At 43.2% G+C, this 21,462-nt stretch overlaps 1 protein-coding gene across 1 annotated transcript in view; it reads left to right on the forward strand.

Moving 5' to 3' along the window:
* Window positions 1-21,462, forward strand: part of TENM1 (teneurin transmembrane protein 1) — a 572,994-nt gene that overhangs the window by 510,010 nt on the left and 41,522 nt on the right. Inside the window, exons 23-25 of the mRNA XM_070759727.1 lie at window positions 1,654-2,020; window positions 6,795-7,305; window positions 20,928-21,100. Of these exons, the coding sequence (XP_070615828.1) occupies window positions 1,654-2,020; window positions 6,795-7,305; window positions 20,928-21,100 (1,051 nt within the window). The remainder of the gene's footprint in view (window positions 1-1,653; window positions 2,021-6,794; window positions 7,306-20,927; window positions 21,101-21,462) is intronic.

Here is a 21,462-nt window from a genome sequence, read left to right on the forward strand (position 1 = left end):
CAGTTCAGTCCTGAACTACATATCTGGATTTGGATATAAGAAATTATATTTCTTATATCCAATTATATAAATTATATTTTAGATCCAATTATATTAAGCATCACTGCTTTACAACGTATTAGTAAGAAGCAGAGCAATTTTCCATTAGCAATTTCATGAAGTTTAATTGGGTTTCATCTTCAATTCTTTCATAGTGTTATTGGATTATAGAGACCTGGATCCAAATTAAGGAAGAAAGCAAAATAAATGACCAAAGGCTTCTGAATGTCTCCAAATAGTTCATCCTATCCATCTCCTCTATACAAGAAGTCCATTTCTTGTCATAGTGATGAATCCAGCCACATCCATCTTCATGCCAAGTAGTCAAATATTTTTTGGAAAAAAATGGGGGGGTTTACAGTCGCTGAATAGTATTTTCAGCTCGGTCACTCATTCACCCACCCAGATCTGTTACCACTAGATGGTAGTAACCATTTAATTTTTCCATTTCCAAATCCTTCTCCAAACTGCCTTTTCCACTGGAGTTAATGTAGTAAATTAATTGCAGCATCTGGCTAAGATAAAAAGACCAGCATTTTGAAATGACACTGAATGGCTCCCTAAGTAGTTTTAAACCTAACATTCTCAGTCTCCTTTTTATAAAATATATGAACATAACAGTAGGCAACGCTTTGAATTAGGTACCTAGAAGGTGATTTGGAGAGCTCGGGAACTCAATTCAGGATCAGAGTTGCTCCCCTCCAAGCTCTAAAACCATTTATTTATCTATCTATCATCTATCTATCTATCTATCTATCTATCTATCTATCTATCTATCTATCTATCTATCTATCTATCTATCTATCCAAGGTATTCCATAGTCCTGGTAAGTACATACACATCATCTGGGAGAATAGATGGGCTGAAGGTATTATTTTTTTTCTTTTTTGAAACATTATATTGTTTTCAGTGGCTATATACATAATGGTTATCTTTTGAGAGGTGAATGCAATTTCATTGTAATTGTTATTAACTATTAGTGTACATTTAAAGTGACAATAACATTTGTATTCTGTTCTGTTCTATTCTATTCTATTTTCTATTCTATTCTATACCTATTTCTTATTCTATTCTATTCTATTCCTGTTATTTGATTGTATTATTCTATTCTATTCTTTGATTGTTCTATTCTATCCTATCCTATCCTAATCTTTCCTATTCTATTCTATTTTATTTTATTCTATTCTATTCTTTGATTATTCCATTCTATTCTATTCTATTCTTTGATTCTTCTATTCTATCCTATTCTATTCTATTCTTTGATTATTCTATTCTATTCTATTTTATCTTATCCTATCCTATTCAGCTCCAGGATCATTCAATCTTAGTAGGCACTTCTGGATGAGAGAGAAATGTTTGCCCCCTTAGACAAATTACAAAAACTCTTTCCCGAAACACCTCATGCAATGAATCAGTCCGAAGTCCTGAACAGTACATAAAATATGTAACCATTAGGACCCTATTTGCTGTATTGCAATCAATAAACAACTTAATTGTCTATTTAAAAATATCTATCCACAATTGCTTAAAGAATAATTGCACGAGCAGGAAGGCAATATCATTCTTTTGTTTTTGAAGACTAAAATCGCTTTTATTCCTTTTTTCACATTGCAGGTTCGTTTAGAATGGCCAACAGATCTGGCTGTCAACCCCCTCGACAATTCATTGTATGTGCTGGACAACAACATTGTCCTGCAAATCTCTCAGAACAGACGGGTTCGCATCATCGCAGGGCGCCCCATTCACTGCCAGGTTCCGGGCGTTGACCACGTGTTGGTCAGCAAAGTGGCCATCCATTCCACCCTTGAATCGGCCCGTGCTGTCGGTGTCTCTCACAGCGGTGTATTGTACATCGCTGAGACGGATGAGAGGAAGATCAACCGCATCCAGCAGGTCACCACCAATGGAGAAATCTCGGTCATTGCTGGGGCGCCGACAGATTGTGACTGTAAGATTGATCCCAACTGTGATTGCTTCTCAGGCAAGTGCTGGTGAATTCTCCCGTGCTGACCCAGCCTTAGCAAGTCGTGATAATTTACTTAATTTAATTTAATTAATTTGACTTCTGTACCGCCCAATCTCGGTGGGACTCAGGGTGCCTTACAACCAGGGGCGGGCTACCAATCGCAGCCCTACCGGAAGGCGCCGGGAGTGCACTCCTGCATGCACGCCCAGCATGCGCCCATGCCCAGCATGCGATTCGGCTTCTGTGCATGTGCAGCAGCAGAAATCTCTTTCCGGCAGGAAAAAATGCTAGTTTCTTTGGTCCCGCATATGCGCAGAAGCAAAAACCCTGGTAATTTTTACCGGAATCGCACTGATGCGAGTGCATGGTGCATGCACGCCAGACGGCAATGGAACGAGCCTATGCGCTCCATTTCCGTCAATGGAACGGCGTTACCCCCGTTCCGCCTAGTAGCCCATCCCTGCTTACAACAAGAAATAATACGGTACAATATAACAAAAAGTCAAATAAAACAATAAATAAAACCATTATAAATATAAATACAAATAAAACCATTATAAATATAAATACAAATCTAAATTATTATTATTATTGTTGTTATTATTATTATTATTATTATTATTATTATTATTATTATTATTATTATTATTATAAAATCCTGACAAACTATATGATAACTCACACATACATACAGAATCAGTTACAATTTGGCCATGACAAGAATGATAGAAGCATTCCATCTGTGATCAAACAAGCTATTTTGAAACTAGGATGCCTGAAAACAAAACAATGAGCTTTTCACAAAATCACGGCTGTATATTCAATTTTACAGGTTGGAGAATGCAAGCTTTCACCCCTCCAAGTCTCTCTTGTCTACTCTTTGAATGCAAATATTTCTCCCTTTTTTCTTTAGGGTTGGAAAGGACAGTTGTATTACCAACATTAATGTGGACTTCATTTCCACTGAGTGCTGCTTTGCCTGGTAGGAGGGCAGAGTTCACATGCTTTAAAAACAAGAATGTGTGCCGGGATGAATGACATTATCTTAATTGCAAAATTGGCTTATATTCTTTTTCTTTTCTTTTTTAGAAGTGAAATAATTAGTCAGCCTGAGAATTGCTAGCATTCTGATTCTTCTGTGTCAATGCAATGATTCTGCTCTGTGTGAGAAGAAATAGGGCAACTGTGTTCCATTATCAATAGGTGGTATAACGACTCCTACCTTGGACTAGAAGACCCCCAAAGGTCCCTTCTATGATTTTATAATGCAAATGACGAGGGAGATCCGGTGCTATTAATGTAATTAACAATCCGTTAGATCTGAGGTCTTCAAACTTGGCAACTTTAAGACGTGTGGACTTCAACACTGGAATTTTCCATTTTTTGGAATTTTACAATGTTGTTTATATGCATAAATATACAGTAGTACCTCATGATACGAACCCCTTGCCATACGAACAACCCGAGATACGAACCCAGGGTTCGGAAAATTTTTGCCTCTTCTTACGAACTTTTTCCGTCTTATGAACCCCCCGCCGCCGCCGCCGAGAAGCCCCGCCACCTGGCTGTCGCTTTTTGAAACAGCCGGGGGGCTTCTCGGCGTCCTCCTGAACCCGAACGCCAAACCCGAACTTCCGGGTTCGGCATTCGGGAGGCCGCCGAGAAGCCCCCCGGCTGTTTCAAAAGATGACAGCCGCGCGGCGGGGCTTCTCGGCGGCCTCCCAAATGCCGAACCCGGAAGTTCGGCAAAAGTTCGGGTTCGGGAGGCTGCCGAGAAGCCCCGCCGCTTGGCTGTTGCTTTTTGAAACAGCTAGGGGGCTTCTCAGCATCCTGAACCCGAACGCCAAACCTGAACTTCCAGGTTTGGTGTTCGGGAGGCCGCCGAGGAGCCCCCCGGCTGTTTCAAAAGGTGACAGCCGGGCGGCGGGGCTTCTCGGCGCCCACCCGAACCCAAACTTTTGCCGAACTTCTAGGTTCGGCATTGGGAGAACGCTGAGAAGCGCCCGGCTGTTTCAAAAGGTGACAACCAGGCGGCGGTGCTTTTTTGCATTTTTTTTTCATTGCACGCATTAATTCATTTTACATTGTTTCCTATGGGAAACAATGTTTTGTCTTACAAACTTTTCGCCTTACGAACCTCCCCCGGGAACCAATTAGGTTCGTAAGACGAGGTATTACTGTATTTAAAAATCTTAAATTATTCTGCTTTAAATGCTTAATTTTATTGATTAAATTGTACATGCCCCAGAGTGCCTCTCTGAGCGAGATGGGTGATTAAGAAGCGTGATAGATAAACAAACATCGACTATGATGCCTATCTAAACTTCCTGTTCATATTAATCTAAACCAGAGGTCTCGAATGGAATACGATCATTTTATTTTAGCCCATCTATGTTCTCGTCACTTACAGCCTAAAAGGATTTTGACTCAACATGTCATTGCATTTCTGGGTGACAGTGTAATGTGCTGCCAATGTAATGTTTTCTGTTGTGATTGTCACTGCATTTTTGTCAGACTGGAATGCACAAGGTTCCAAAACAGCAGAGTTGTGTGTGCAACACTCAACATCCAAATTTGGATGTCACCATAAATCACAGCACAATTATTTTGTTTGGAGCTGACTATGGGTCTTGATTCCACCCATTTCTGGATTATTGTTCCATAGAGACCAAACGATTGTGGCATGTTTTAATGATGGTTTGATATATCCCTGGCTCACCATCATGGGGGAATGCAACCCAGGGCTAAATTAAGTTAGAAAAATATTTCCCAGTACTAAAAATATGTAAAGGGTGAAACAGAGTGATGGAGAACTCCGAGTCTTCGGAGAGGGGCGGCATACAAATCTAATATATTATTATTATTATTATTATTATTATTATTATTATTATTATTATTATTATTATTATTATTATTCTTTGGAGCTTCTCAGGTGGGCTAGACAACTTGATTAGAAGGTTTAAGGTTTAATTGGATTTGTATGCCGCCCGTCTCAAAGGACTCGGGGCGGTTCACAACATACAACATACAACCTCCTTGCCTTTCGTAAACAACTTAAAACCCACCTCTGCCGCCAGGCATGGGGGAATTGAGATCCTCTTTCCCCCTAGGCCTTTACAATTCTATGCATGGTATGTATGTATGTATGTTTGGTTTTTATATTAATTGATTTTTAATCATCAATACCAAATTACTATTGTACACTGTTTTATTGTCGCTGTTAGCCGCCCCGAGTCTCTGGAAAGGGGCGGCATACAAATCCAATAAATAAATAAATAAATAAATAAATAAATAAATAAATAAATAAATAAATAAATAAATAAATAAATAAATAAATAAATAAATAAATAAATAAATAAATAAATAAATAAATAAATAAATAAATAAATAAATAAATAAATAAATAAATAAATACATACATACATACATACATACATACATACATACATACATACATACATACATACATGAAGGTTGTATTCAATGGTGACAATTGGTTTTTTCAACTTTGACTCCATAAAGTAGTATTTCTCAATATTGACAACTTTAACATAGCTTGCTCAGTCCCTAGGGCAGTGATGAGGAACTTTTTTTTCCCCTTGGGTGCTGAAAGAGCGTGGGTGCACGCTATCACGCATGCACAAATGCCCATACCGATTCAATGCCTGGGGAAGGCAAAAACAGCTTTAATCTTTAATCTTTAATTATTGGATTTGTATGCCGCCCCTCTCCGCAGACTCGGGGCGGCTAACAACAGAATAAAACAGCATATAACAATAATCCAATACTAAAAACAGTTAAAAACCCATTATTATAAAAACCAATCATACATACAGACATACCATGCATAAAATTGTAGAGGCCTAGGGGGAAAGTGTATCTCAATTCCCCCATGCCTGGCGGCAGAGGTGGGTTTTAAGCAGCTTACGAAAGGCAAGGAGGGTGGGGGCAATTCTAATCTCTGGGGGGAGTTGGTTCCAGAGGGCTGGGGCCGCCACAGAGAAAGCTCTTCCCCAGGGCCCCACCAAGCAACATTGTTTGGTTGACGGGACCCGGAGAAGACCCACTCTGTGGGACCTAACTGGTCGCTGGGATTCGTGCAGCAGAAGGCGGTCCCTGAGGCCCTCTGGAGGCCAGAAACTATCAGTTTCCCAACTTCTCGTAGGCCTAGTAGGTTCTTGTTTCGCCCTCCCCAGACTCCAAAGGCTTCCCTTGAGCCGGGAGAGGATAAAAACGCCCTCCTCTATCCCCCCTGGAGGCTCTCTGGAAGCCAAAAATGCCCTCCCAGAACTTCTCTGCAAACCAAAAATCAGCTGGCAGGCACACATACAGTTGTAGGCTCCTGCTGGAACACCTTATTGTGTGCAGCTCTGGCATGCAAGCACATGTTCATGGACATTTTTGCTTCTTCCACCTGTGGAGGAAGTGAAATCCCACAAGGGGACGCACTTGCAGGTGAGATTTTGGTGAGTTTTTGCTTCTGCAAAATTGTTAAACTACAGACCTTGTACAGACTTTGTGTGTGCTGCATTCTTTGTGGTCCCTTGCTGGGACAGAACACCACCATCTGATGGATGTGTGACCTGGGGGCAAGGACTTTATAGATTTTCGTTTGAAATGTTGAGTCTTCCAGAGTCAGGTTTTCAACAACTTCCTAATAAATTCATACTTTGAGGAAACTCGGAGTTTTGCTTGCATTGAGTTTGTTACTTGGAACCCTGACACCTTCTTTATTTTGACCAGCCATTGCAGATTTGATGGCCAACACTGTTCTCTTCCTATTTTTCAGGTGATGGTGGATACGCTAAAGACGCCAAGCTGAAAGCTCCCTCTTCCCTTGCTGTGTCTCCCGATGGCACTTTGTACATCGCCGACCTCGGGAACATCCGCATTCGTGCCATTAGCCAAAATAAGCCTCATCTCAACGATGCCAGTATTTATGAGATCGCATCTCCAGCTGATCAGGAACTATATCAGTTCACAAACAATGGGACTCACCTGCACACCCTCAATCTGATTACGAGAGATTTTCTGTATAACTTCACGTATAATGGGGAAGGTGAACTCGGCACCGTCACCAGCAACAACGGTCACTCGGTACATATTCGCAGAGACGCCAGTGGCTTACCGCTTTGGATGGTGATGCCAGGAGGGCAGGTGTACTGGCTGACCATCAGTAGCAACGGCATTCTCAAAAGAGTTTATGCTCAGGGCTACAATTTAGCCCTAATGACCTATCCAGGCACCACTGGACTTCTCGCCACCAAAAGTAACGAGTATGGATGGACAACAGTTTATGAGTAAGTGACCCTTAAGTGTTTTTACCAAATCTTGTTACCAAACTGCTTAGCTTATAAAATTGTTTTCCCCAAGTTTCTATTGCTAAGCAAGACAGGTGTTAAGTGAACTGCCCTATTTTATGACCTTTCTTGTGATAGTTGTTAAGTGAATCATTGCAGTTGTTAGGTGAGTAACGTGGTTGTTAAGTGAATTGTTGCAGTTGTTAAGTTAGTAACACAGTTGTTGAGTGAATCATTTCAGTTGTTAGGTTAGTAACATGGTTGTTAAGTGAATCTGGGTTTCCCACTGACTTTGCTTAGGTCCCAAAAGGGGATCACATTCATTCATTCATTCATTCATTCATTCATTCATTCATGCATTCATTCATGCATTCATTTGTTCGTTCGTTTAATTTGACTTCTATGCTGCCCAATTCCAAAGGACTCAGGGCGGCTTACAGCAGTATAAAAATTACAATTAACAACAATAATACAAAGAAGTCAAGGAAAAAAGCTAATTTTTAAATCATCATTAAAACTAAGACAATTTAATTAGCATACATACTAATCATTCAAACCGATTCGAACACATGGACAAGCTAGTGGTTGTTTTAGGGCCTCCAGATCTGCCAGCATAGCCAGGTCTTTGTGGCCTTATGGAAAGCCAGCATAGTGGCCCCGCCAGCCTACATTGTTTAGCTGACGGGACCAGGGGAGGAGGCCAATTCTGTGTGCTCTAATTGGTCTCTGGGAAGTATGTGGCAAGAGACGGTCCCGTAAATAATCTGGCCCTGAGCCATTTAGGGCTTTATAGGTAATAACCAACACCTTGAATTGTGCCCAGAGATTAAGAGGGAGACAGTGCAGCTCGCGGAGTATAGGTGTTATATGGGTATACCGAGGTGGCGCAGCAGGTAGAGTGCTGTACTGCAGGCCACTGAAGCTGACTTGTAGATCTGAAGGTCAGCAGTTCAAATCTCATCACCGGCTCAAGGTTGACTCAGCCTTCCATCCTTCCGAGGTGGGTAAAATGAGGACCTGGATTGTGGGGGCAATATGCCGGCTCTGTTAAAAAGTGCTATTGCTAACATGTTGTAAGCCGCCCTGAGTCTAAGGAGAAGGGCGGCATAAAAATTGAATAATAATAATTATTATTATTATTATTATTTATTCGATTTGTATGCCGCCCCTCTCCGAAGACTCGGGGCGGCTCACAACATGTAACAACAAATCATAAATAATCCAACAGTTTTTAAAATGTTTAAAGATTTAAGAGACCCCATATACTAACAGACATACACACACGCATACCATATATAAATTAAACATGCCCAGGGGGAGATGTTTCAATTCCCCCATGCCTGACGACAAAGGTGGGTTTTAAGGAGTTTACGGAAGGCAGGAAGAGTAGGGGCAATCCTAATCTCCGGGGGAGTTGGTTCCATAGGGTCGGTGCCGCCACAGAGAAGGCTCTTCCCCTGGGGCCCGCCAACCGACATTGTTTAGTTGACGGGACCCGGAGAAGGCCCACTCTGTGGGACCTAATCGGTCGCTGGGATTCGTGCGGCAGTAGGCGGTCTCGGAGATATTCTGGTCCAGTGCCATGAAGGGCTTTAAAGGTCATAACCAACACTTTGAATTGTGACCGGAAATTGATCGGCAGCCAATGCAGACTGCGGAGTGATGGAGAAACATGGGCATACCTAGGTAAGCCCATGACTGCTCTCGCAGCTGCATTCTGCACGATCTGAAGTTTCCGAACACTTTTCAAGGGTAGCCCCATGTAGAGAGCATTACAGTAGTCGAACCTCGAGGTGATGAGGGCATGAGTGACTGTGAGCAGTGAGTCCTGGTCCAGATAGGGCCGCAACTGGTGCACCAGGCGAACCTGGGCAAACGCCCCCCTCGCCACAGCTGAGAGATGTTTTTCTAATGTGAGCTGTGGATCGAGGAGGACGCCCAAGTTGCGGACCCTCTCTGAGGGGGTCAATAATTCCCCCCCCCCAGGGTAATGGACGGACAGATGGAATTGTCCCTTGGGAGGCAAAACCCACAGCCACTCCGTCTTATCCGGGTTGAGCTTGAGTCTGTTGACACCCATCCAGGCCCCAACAGCCTCCAGGCACCGGCTCATCACTTCCGCCGCTTCGTTGACTGGGCATGGGGTGGAGATGTAGAGCTGGGTATCATCCGCATATTGATGATACCTCACCCCATGTCCTTGGATGATCTCGCCCAGCGGTTTCATGTAGATGTTGAATAGCAGGGGGGAGAGGACCGACCCCTGAGGCACCCCACAAGGGAGAAACCTAGGAGTCGACCTCTGGCCCCCCACTAACACCGACTGCGACCGGCCAGAGAGGTAGGAGGAGAACCACTGAAGCACAGTGCCTCCCACCCCCAACCCCTCCAACCAGTGCAGAAGGATACCATGGTCGATGGTATCGAAAGCCGCTGAGAGGTCAAGGAGCACCAGGACAGAGGATAAACCCCTGTCCCGGGCCCGCCAGAGATCATCCATCAACGCGACCAAAGCGGTTTCCGTGCTGTAACCGGGCCTGAAACCCGACTGCCGGGGACCTAGATAATCGGCTTCTTCCAAGGACCGCTGGAGCTGGAGCGCCACCACCTTCTCGACAACCTTCCCCATAAATAAATAAATAAATAAATAAATAAATAAATAAATACCGAGGTACACCCATGACAACTCGCGCGGCTGCATTCTGGACCATTTGGCGTCTCCGAACACTTTTCTAGGGTAGCCCCATGTAGAGCGCATTGCAGTAATCAAGACGGGAGGTGATGAGGGCCTGAGCGTAGAGCCTCCAGGTCCAGATACGGCCACAACTGGACAAAGGTCCTCCTGGTCCTAAGACAAACCATGGGGATATTGCAATGGTCGCAAGTATGAAAAAATATAAATGACTTTTTTCAATGCCATTGGACATTTGAATGGTCACTAAATGAACTGATGTAAGCTGAGGACTACCTGTACTTCCCAATTTACAAGATGTGCGATATCCTGTATCATGTTTCCCCAAAAATAATACCCTGTTGAGTAGAGTAGATTAGACTAGACTAGAGTTCTTTATTGGCCAAGTGTAATTGGAGACACGAGGAATTTGTCTTTAGTGCATATGCTCTCAGTGTGCATAAAAGACAAGATGCATTTGTCAAGAATCACTAGGTACAACACTGAATGATTGTCATAGGATACAAAAAAGCAATCGATACTTATAATTATATATATTTTTTAACCCTGAAATAAGTGCTTGGCCTTATTGCCATGCAGTCAATGGCCCTATTGGGCTTATTATCAGGGGATATCTTATTTTGGGGAAAACAGGGTATTAACGTATTCATTCAGAGATCGGAAATCACCTTGACTGAGTTTGCACGTCAGGTTCAACCTTGTACAGGAATTCATCCATTCCAACAGTTGATTTGATCTGGATTTGGCATGCCTGCACACCTAATCAAAAACCTCTGTTTTATGTCAGATATTTAATGCAATAGCTACAAGTTCACTGATTTATAAGATCTACTATACATGACTCCCTATCAGCTCTGTATCTGTAGTGAGGAATGCAGCTGTTATTTATTTATGGATGCATTTATTTATTTATAAGATTTATATAGATACCCATTTTATACAGTGTAATCCTGGGCAGTTCACAGCAAATACAAATAATATAAGAGTTTAAAAAGACCCCTTTTTTATCAAAAAGTCTGTCAAAACCAATTTTGCTGACTGCTTATAACCATTGTATTCTTCTCATGGACGGAAGACGTAGGATCAAGCTAATATAGCGAAATCAATCAGAGGGATGAGTTCGGTTACAAAATGGCAGATTCATTTAGCACTTGTGCTTTGCTTTTTATTCATTTTAAAATCTTGCCCTCAAGGTACAAGATGACCAGGAATAATTGTTCAGTTTTTTGTTTTAAAAAGAGCTATAGTAGCATTGGAAATGAGACATACATACATACATACATACATACATACATACATACATACATACATACATACATACATACTGTTCTGTCGGGCTCTCTTGTAGAATCCTCCCAAAAATTCACAGGTACAAATTTCAGACACACACGTTTGAAAATTCAAAACAATGTTCTTTATAATGAAAATTCACTTAAACCAAGCCCTCTTTAGGTATAGCAAAGAGCACTCGTCTCCAAACAAACTGGTAATTTGTACAAGTCCCTTATCAGTTCTGTGATACTTAGCTTGCAGCTGTGAGGTAATTCACAGTCCTTCTTCTTTCACAAAGTGAAACACACTTTGCTCTGGTTTAGTTTCAAAGCGGGGAAAAATCAGCACACAAAAAGTCAAAGTCAGTAAAGCAGTCACGAAACACAACGATCAGATAATCCTCCACAATGGCCAAACCCACAGGCTGCTATTTATAGCAACCTCACTAATTACCACAGCCCCACCCAACCACAGGTGGCCTCATTTTCTTTGATAATAATCTCTCAGTTGTTGTTGCCTATGCATCGCTCTCCGCATGCGTGGCTGTATCATTAACTCTTGTTCTGAATCCAAGGAGGAGCTAGATAATTGATCTCCTTCTGAGCTGTCTGCCACACTCTCCTCCTCCCTGTCACTCATGTCTTCTTGGTCAGAGGAGCCTTCATCAGCAGATTCCACCGGGGGCAAAACAAGTCTGCAGCATGTGGATGTCTCCCCCACATCCACAGTCCTTGGGGCAGGAACAGGGCCAGAGCTAACCACAACACCTTGGAAGGATGGAAGGCAGAGTCAACCTTGAGCCTAGTGAGATTCGAACTGTCAAATTGCAGTTAGCCGGCAGTCAGCAGAAGTAGACTGCAGTACTGCACCTAACCACTGCACCACTGTGGCTCATAAGAAGGACTGAGTGCCAATTTTCCAGACATTCCCTAGCGATCCAGTTGAAAGTATGTATAAATCTGTCCATGTATTGGAAATGAAGGAATGTTCACCATGTCTTCTAACTGCTAAGGGTAGTTGATATTCAAGGATGCCCTCTATTAATCTTTTGCTTTTTTGTCCTAAATAGTAGCTGTAATAGCTTTTATACTATGTATTGTAGTGTTATCTTTTTCATATCCCATGTTGGTTGTTCTGTAGTGGTTGTAGTGGTATGTATTTTTTGATCAGTTGTGTGGCTACTCATTTTGTGTGTCATCCTGAGAAAACATCCCTTGAATCCCAGGATGTTTCCTGTCTCTTAATGGCTTGTCTCGATCCTTTCCTGAGTCAGTAGACATGAGCCGTGGTGGCACAGTGGCGAAAATACAGTACTGCAGGATACTTCTGCTGACTGACTGCAGTTCGATTCTCACCAGCTCAAGGTTGACTCGGCCTTCCAGCCTTCTAACATTGGTAAAATGAGGACCAGATGGTTGGGAGCAATAAGTTGACTCTGTTAATTGCTTAGAGATGGCTGTATATATGCTATCGCTAATATATTTAGAGGGGGGCATGAATGGTAATTAGTTATTAAGCAAGCACCACCTATATTAGCAGACAGTTTGTTATTTTGCTATTCTCTCTTTTAAAAAACCCCAAAATACTCTCTTTATGCTTTAAGTTACAGGACTGGTTTTAGTCTCATTTAATTTCTTTGAATGTCACACCTCCTGTCATGCATTCTACATTTCTTTCCCTCTCTGTTATTTTTCCTTTGATGTTAACATTGTGCTGTTCCAAGCCATGGTCGCAGTAATAACGTTATTTCTTATTAGATGGTTGGAACCTTATGCTGGCTCTGTAAACTACTTAGAGAGGGCTGTAAAGCACTGTGAAGCTGTATATAAGTGCCATTGCTATTTGAAAAAAAAAGATTCTTACCTGTTGCCACTACAAGTTGGATCTCCTCTTGTCAAGATGTTCAAGGGGTTCACATGGATCTACAAAAATGACCTTTGAAACCAAAAAGTGTCCTAGAGATTCCATGTTGTTCCCAGGTGAAATGGGACCAAAGCAGGGGTAGGTTTCTCCTGGTTCACAATGGTTCTATAGAACTGTTCTGCCGGGCTCTCTGGTAGGAGCCTCCCGAATATTCAAGGGTACAAATTTCAGACACACACACGTTTGAAAATTCAAAACAATGTTCTTTATCACAAAATTCAAAATAAACTAAGCACTCTTTTTGTATTGCAAAGAGCACTCATCCCAAAACACCCTGGTAGTCTGTACAATTCCCTTAATCAGTCCTTAAGTACTTAGTTTGCAGCTGTGAAGAAACGTCACAGCCCTTCTTCTTCCACGAAGTGAAACACACACACACTTTGCTCTGCTTTGGTTTCAAAGTCATGAAAAATCAACAAAGTCCGGAAATAGCAAGGCAGTCCTGAAGAACAACGATCAGATAATCTTCCACAAGGGCCAAACCCACACGCTGCTATTTTTATCAGCAGCACTAATTACTGGAGCCCCCACCCAAACACAGGTGGCCTCTCTTATCTCCTGTAATATGTCCTCAATTGGTCTCTTCTACGCATAACTCTGTGCCTGCTTGGGTCCAAGACTTCCACATCTTAATCGACCAAAGATAATGAAGATTGACTTCCTGGGCTGTGTGCCAAGCCCCCCTCTTCCAAGTCACTCCCACCTTCTTCTTCGTCCAAGGAAACTGCACTACCTGACTCTATCGGCAATAAAACAGGCCTAGGACATGTTGAAGTTTTCCCTGCATCCACCTCCACATTCCCCGGGGCAGGAGCTGGGCCAGAGCCAACCACAAGAAGAACCGGTAGCAAACCACTGGTGATGTCACAGAGCTGGTTTTATAGGTGCAGGTCGGTAGACGCCGCAATCTTTTGGGGGGATTTTTTTTTTCTAAAAAAAATATTTTGGAGACAATTTTTTGCTACTTTTTTCTTCCATGCATGCACATAAGCTGAGTTTCCAGCACTGTGCATGTGCCCCCATCTTATTTTTGGCTTTTTAATGTACTTTTTGTGAATTTTCGGCACTGCACATGTGCGCCCGTGCAAAGTATGCACCTACCTGGCATGGCCACGCGGCACAGAAGAAAGTGAACTGACAGCGAGGTAAGTTGCCTGTCAAAGACTACTTCAGCTTCAACCACAACAACACAAGAGCCCACAACAGATACAAGTTTAATATTAACCGCTCCAAACTTGACTGTAAAAAATACGACTTTAGTAATCGAGTTGTCAAAGCGTGGAACTCACTACCGGACTCTGTAGTATCATCTCCTAACCCCCAACACATTACCCTTAGACTATCCACAGTTGACCTCACCAAGTTCCTAAGAGGTCAGTAAGGGGCGTACATAAGTGCACCAGGGTACCTTCTGTCCCCTGTCCAATTGTCTCTCCTATATCTCTTATATCTTCTCTTTTACCCCTATATCTTTTTCTGCTATTCTCGCATAGTTATATTTCACTCCTTTATTTTCTCCTCTATTCTCCCTTTAATACATTCTACCTGATTATATCCTCTATAACCCTCATTGTGTATTATTGTGTATCGGACGAAACAAACAAACAAACAAGTTAGAACCTACCCCTGGACCAAAGGTTTGTCCCTTCTAATGCATTCGGATGGAGGTGGGTTTTAACAGGTGAAATTGGTGCTTTAAGCTGCCCAATGCATCCATCACAGCAATTCAAATGCTCCAAATCTTCTCCGGAAACAAACCCTGTCCCTAATTAGTCTGCGGAGAGGGGCGGCATACAAATCCAATTAATAATAATAATAATAATAATAATACAGTGATCCCCCGCTCGTTGCGAGGGTTCCGTTCCAGGAGCCCCCGCAACGAGCGGGTTTTCGCGAAGTAGCGATGCGGAAGTAAAAACACCGTCTGCGCATGTGCAGACGGTGTTTTTACTCCCACAGCGCTAGCGAGGAGCCGAAGATTGGGGGCGGGGCGGCTGTTTGCCGCCGGCATGGAGGGCTTCCTAGCAGCCCCCCAAACCCGGGTTGGGGGTCCGGGGGGCGCTTGGTATCGCCGGTTTTGAGCTGAGTCCGGAAGCGAATTCGCTTCCGGACTCAGCTCAAAACCGCCGATAGCAAGCGGCAAGGAACGGCTTGTCTCGGCGCTTTCGAGCTGTCAGCTCGAAAGCGCCGAGACAAGCCGTTCCTTGCCGCTTGCTATCGGCGGTTTTGAGCTGAAAACCGGCGGTTTTGAGCTCAAAACCGCCGATAGCAAGCAGCAAGGAACGGCTTGTCTCGGCGCTTTCGAGCTGTCAGCTCGAAAGCGCCGAGACAAGCCGTTCCTTGCCGCTTGCTATCGGCGGTTTTGAGCTGAAAACCGGCGGTTTTGAGCTCAAAACCGGCGATACCAAGCGGCAAGGAACGGCTTGTCTCGGCGCTTTCGAGCTGTCAGCTCGAAAGCGCCGAGACAAGCCGTTCCTTGCCGCTTGCTATCGGCGGTTTTGAGCTGAAAACCGGCGGTTTTGAGCTCAAAACCGGCGATACCAAGCGGCAAGGATCGGCTTGTCTCGGCGCTTTCGAGCTGTCAGCTCGAAAGCGCCGAGACAAGCCGTTCCTTGCCGCTTGCTATCGGCGGTTTTGAGCTGAAAACCGGCGGTTTTGAGCTCAAAACCGGCGATACCAAGCGGCAAGGAACGGCTTGTCTCGGCGCTTTCGAGCTGTCAGCTCGAAAGCGCCGAGACAAGCCGTTCCTTGCCGCTTGCTATCGGCGGTTTTGAGCTGAAAACCGGCGGTTTTGAGCTCAAAACCGGCGATACCAAGCGGCAAGGAACGGCTTGTCTCGGCGCTTTCGAGCTGTCAGCTCGAAAGCGCCGAGACAAGCCGTTCCTTGCCGCTTGCTATCGGCGGTTTTGAGCTGAAAACCGGCGGTTTTGAGCTCAAAACCGGCGATACCAAGCGGCAAGGATCGGCTTGTCTCGGCGCTTTCGAGCTGTCAGCTCGAAAGCGCCGAGACAAGCCGTTCCTTGCCGCTTGCTATCGGCGGTTTTGAGCTGAAAACCGGCGGTTTTGAGCTGAAAACCGGCGATACCAAGCGGCAAGGAACGGCTTGTCTCGGCGCTTTCGAGCTGACAGCTCGAAAGCGCCGAGACAAGCCGTTCCTTGCCGCTTGCTATCGGCGGTTTTGAGCTGAGTCCGGAAGCGAATTCGCTCCCGGACTCAGCTCAAAAGCGGCGAGAATGAACGGCGTGGGCGGGCGAAGGGCGGGCGGCAGCGAGGAGTTTGCGTGGGCGGTGGGGAAACTCCTCGCTGACGCCAGCAAGAGGGGGAAGACCCAGGGAAGCCGCTGCCATCTACGCATGCGTGCCCGGCACGCATGCGTAGATGGTATTTTTGACTTCCGGGTTGAAAAATAGCGAAGTACCCTGTTCGCAATGGTTGGGGACGCAATAAACGGGGGATCACTGTAATAATAATAATAATAATAATAATAATAATAATAATAATAATAATAATAATAATAATAATAATATTCTTACAGTTACATTTCCAAATAAGCCAGGGATGAAAAGTCCCTTAAGCCAGACAATGTGTTGCGCACTTTTCTCAAAAGCGAAGACAGTCATTTCTCAATGTGGTCAGCTTTCCTTTGATGCGATTTCCTTGGTTGAGATCATCCCTGAGGTCAAAGGAAAGATCTGAAAGCCTCTAAATACTCAACGGCACCACATTGACAGCCTGTGGCTCAGAGGGAGTCGTGTCTTCCTGGAGAAATGAGTGTGGAACTAGGAAGAGAATCGCACAATTGCCCAAATTACCTCCTGGCCTTTTATCAAGGTATCAGCTGTTCCGATCAGCTCCTGGTAGACCAGTAAATGTTTGAATCCCCGGTGGGGAGAAAAGCAGCTTTGGCAATGGAATGGGAGGGAGGGGGGCAATCTGAACAGCTGGAAATGGACAGCTGGATTTCCCATTAGGAGGCACAGAAGAGCTGTCATCACTTCTCATCGGTGCTGTGAAGCCTTAGCTAGAAGACATAAACCATGCCGGCAGCACGCCATAGACGTCCAGAGCTGATGGGTCTGCAAGGCTGCAATTCATAAACCTGGACAGTCCTTGCATCTGGGGCATTGTCTAAAACCCTTAATATGTTTTCTCGCAGCCTTTTGAAACCCGACCGATTCCAGATAGAAAAAAAGCAGTTAAGCAGTTCAGGGAGAAGAATGTCTTTTATTAGCTGCAATAGCTCAGTTTCCTTTTAAATTCCCTTTTTCTTAGTGCAGAGTGCCCTCTTGTGGCAGCTCTTAGGTTACAACCGACTCCAAGATTTACTGTGCGGTTACTTCGCAGCTGTCCATAAATTCACCATCATTATTCTTGAAAAAATTATTATTATTATTATTATTATTATTATTATTATTATTATTTATTACATTTGTATGTCGCCCCTCTCCGAAGACTCTGGGTGGCCAACAACAATATAAAAAGACAATGTAAACAAATCTAATATTAAAAACAATCTAAAAAACCCCAATTTAAAAAACCAGTCATACATACAAGCATACCATGTATAAATAATAATAATAATAATAATAATAATAATAATAACAACAACAACAACAACAACAATAGAGTTGGAAGGAGCTTTGCAGGTCTTCTAATCCAACCCCCTGCTTAGGCAGGAAACCTTACATTACTTCAGACAAATGGTTATCCAACATCTTCTTAAAAACTTCGGATGTTGGAGCATTCACAACTGCTGGAGGCAAGCTGTTCCACTGATTCATAGTTCTAACTGTCAGGAAATTTCTCCTTAATTCTAAGTTGCTTCTCTCCTTGTTTAGTTTCCACCCATTGCTTCTTGTCCTATCCTCAGGTGCTTTGGAGAATAGATTGACTCCCTTTTCTTTGTGGCAACCCCTAAGATATTGGAATACTGTTATCATGTCACCCCCAGTCCTTCTTTTCTATAAACTGCCTTATAAACTATAAACCCAATTCCTGCAAACGTTTTCGCCTCCAGACCGCTAATCATCTTTGTTGCTCTTCTTTGCATTCTTTCTAGAGTCTCAACATCCTTTTTGCATCGTGGTGACCAAAGCTGAATGCAGTATTCCAAGTGTGGCCTTACCAAGGCATTATAAAATGGCATTAACACTTCACGTGATCTTAATTCTATTACATAAAGTCACTTTTATGTACCTGATTGCCTTTTCCCCCAGTGAGTCAAGCAAGGTGGCTTATAAAACAAAGCATCAGAAGTGCCAATAAAATTGTGAAAATGGCAAGAAGGGTGTGTTAAATCTGCCTAAAATGAATTGGCCCGTAGTAAGAAAAGGCTCTCTTTAAAACACACACACACACACCCTTAAAGTAAGTTCTCTATACTTTTAATCGGCCCCTTGAACTCTGGCGGGACCCAGGAGAAGAGCCTTCTCTGTGGCAGCCCCGACCCTCTGGAACCAGCTCCCCGCAGATATCAGAGTTGCCCCCACCCTCCTTGCCTTTCGCAAGCTCCTTAAAACCCACCTCTGTCGTCAGGCATGGGGGAATTGAAATTTCCCTTCCCCCTAGGCTTATAGAATGTATACATGGTATGCTTGTATGTATGAATGGTTCTTTAAATTGGGGTTTTTAAGATTATTTTTAATATTAGATTTGTTCACATTGTCTTTTTTATTGTTGTTAGCCGCCCCGAGTCTTCAGAGAGGGGCGGCATACAAATCTAATAAATACAATACAATACAATCTTTTTTATGAATAGATATGCCAAGGATGAAATGTATCTTGAGCCAAACGGTGTGGCACACATTTCTCAAAAACAAAGAACGTCACTAAATGAACTGTTGCCAAGCAAAGCTCTATGGCAAGGGTCCTGCCATATATATATATAGTTCAAATCCCAGTAAAAGGACACCCTTTTTATTTTATTTAAATAAAAGTAAATAAAATAAAAAGGGTGTGGCTACCTGATGAAGGCAAATAAGACCGAAATAGATCTATAGTAGTCTCCCTTCCTTTTCATTATATATATATTTGTGTTGGCTCGTGAATTCTGGGAGTTGAAGTCCACAAGTCTTAAAATTGCCAAGTTTGAAGATCTCTGGTCTAAGGCTTCTAACATCAACATGATTACAAGTGGACATATGAGTCCACCTACTATTGTATGCTTCTTAAAAAAATGGCAAAACTTTCCTTTTTAAGAAGAGACCTCTCTGGCCATAAAGAAATGTAAAATTAAACTGTGATGGTAGGGAGCACGCTGGGGCTAAAAAACAAACCAACTTTTGCTTTCCAAAAGATTTCTTTTGCAGTCGGCTGCACCAGCTGTGAAAAGCCTCCACAGGACAATGTTTGTCCTGGGAATGCAGAGTGACTTTTTAATCACCGTAAAGATTAGCCATTCTAAGCAGGAGGCACATTTTGACCCAGCTCTTCAGCCAAAACAGGATCCCAAAGCGGCTTGTAATGTCTTTTGGAAAGCCAAAAGGCTTTATGATCGCAGGCAGCTGAAAACAGCAGGTAAGTGTAAATGCTATGAGTTTACTCTGGTCTAGCCAATCTGAGTGGTAGGGAAAGAATGGGTTGCTTTTGAGCAAAATTATCACTGGATGTCTCTTGAAAAGAGAACAAATTCATACCAGAATCTCATCTCATCTCTCTCTCTCTCTCTCTCTCTCTCCCTCTTCCCTCCCCTCTTCCTTCCCTTCCACCCGTTCTCTTTCTGTGTCTGTCTGTCTGTTTGTCTGTATCTCTATTCTTCTGCTGATGAACATAAATGTTGATTTGATATGGGTGCACATCCTTCCTCCTATTCCTCTTCCCTCCCTTCTATTGCTTCCTTCCTTCCTTCCTGTTGTGGTTAGCTCTGGCCCAGCTCCTGCCCCAAGGACTGTGGATGTGGGGGAGACATCCACATGCCGCAGGCCTGTTTTGCCCCCCAGTGGAATCTGATGATGAAGGCTCCTCTGACCAAGAAGACATGAGTGACAGGGAGGAGGAGAGTGTGGCAGACAGCTCAGAAGGAGATCAATTATCTAGCTCCTCCTTGGATTCAGAACAAGAGTTAATGATACAGCCACGCATGCGGAAGGCGATGCATAGGCAACAACAACTGAGAGATTATTATCAAAGAAAATGAGACCACCTGTGGTTGGGTGGGTCTGTGGTAATTAGCACAGCCCCACCCACCCACAGGTGGCCTCATTGTAATTAGCAGCCTGTGGGTTTGGCCATTGAGGAGGATTATCTGATCGTTGTGTTTCGTGGCTGCTTTGCTGCATTTGACCTTTTGTGTGCTGATTTTTCCCCGCTTTGAAACTAAACCAGAGCAAAGTGTGTTTCACTTTGTGAAAGAAGAAGGACTGTGAATTACCTCACAGCTGCAAGCTAAGTATCACAGAACTGATAAGGGACTTGTACCAATTACCAGTTTGTTTGGAGACGAGTGCTTTTTACTATACAAAAAGAGGGCTTAGTTTAAGTGAATTTTCATTATAAAGAACATTGTTTTGAATTTTCAAACGTGTGTGTGTGTGTGAAATTGGTACCTGTGAATTTTCCTTCCTTCCTTTTTCTTTCTTTCTTTCTTTCTTTCTTTTTTTCTTTCTTTCTTTCTTTCTTTCTTTCTTCTTCCCTTCCTTCCTGCCAGCCAGCCAGCCAGTAAGCCAGCCTCTTTCTTTTCCACTACACTGCATTGTCTTGTCTATTCCATTTATCTGTGCTCTTTTTCTTTTCCTAGGTATGATTCCGATGGTCATTTAACCAATGCAACTTTCCCCACTGGGGAAGTCAGCAGTTTCCATAGCGATGTTGAAAAACTGATGAGAATAGAAATTGATGCTTCAAATAGGGAAAATGTGATTACAGCAACTAACTTTTCCGCTACCGCAACTATTTATACTTTAAAACAAGGTAGGCAAAATGCACCCTCGATGTTGTTGTTTTTTCCGTGTTTGATCTCATAGTTTTAACGTTACTCTGAATATATTTTTCAAAGCCCTGCACCAAAGCGAGGCAGCTCATTATATTGGCTCCTACAGGTTGTTACTCAAAAGATCTGATCAAGCAAGTTCAGAATAATAAGATGACAACTATAAGAAACCTTGAGATCAGAAGGGTTGATTTTTTTTTCCCTTTAAAAAACGGCATAAACCAGTCAAACTTATTCTCTCTAGTGGGAGAGACTGAACCAAGTTGTGTATCATAAAAACTGGCCTATTTGGAAACTAACTGTGATGACATCACTTTTAAAACAAGAGACATAGAATGTTACA

This window comes from Erythrolamprus reginae, chromosome 8, assembly GCF_031021105.1.
Source record: "Erythrolamprus reginae isolate rEryReg1 chromosome 8, rEryReg1.hap1, whole genome shotgun sequence".
NCBI classification, from domain to species: domain Eukaryota; kingdom Metazoa; phylum Chordata; class Lepidosauria; order Squamata; family Dipsadidae; genus Erythrolamprus; species Erythrolamprus reginae.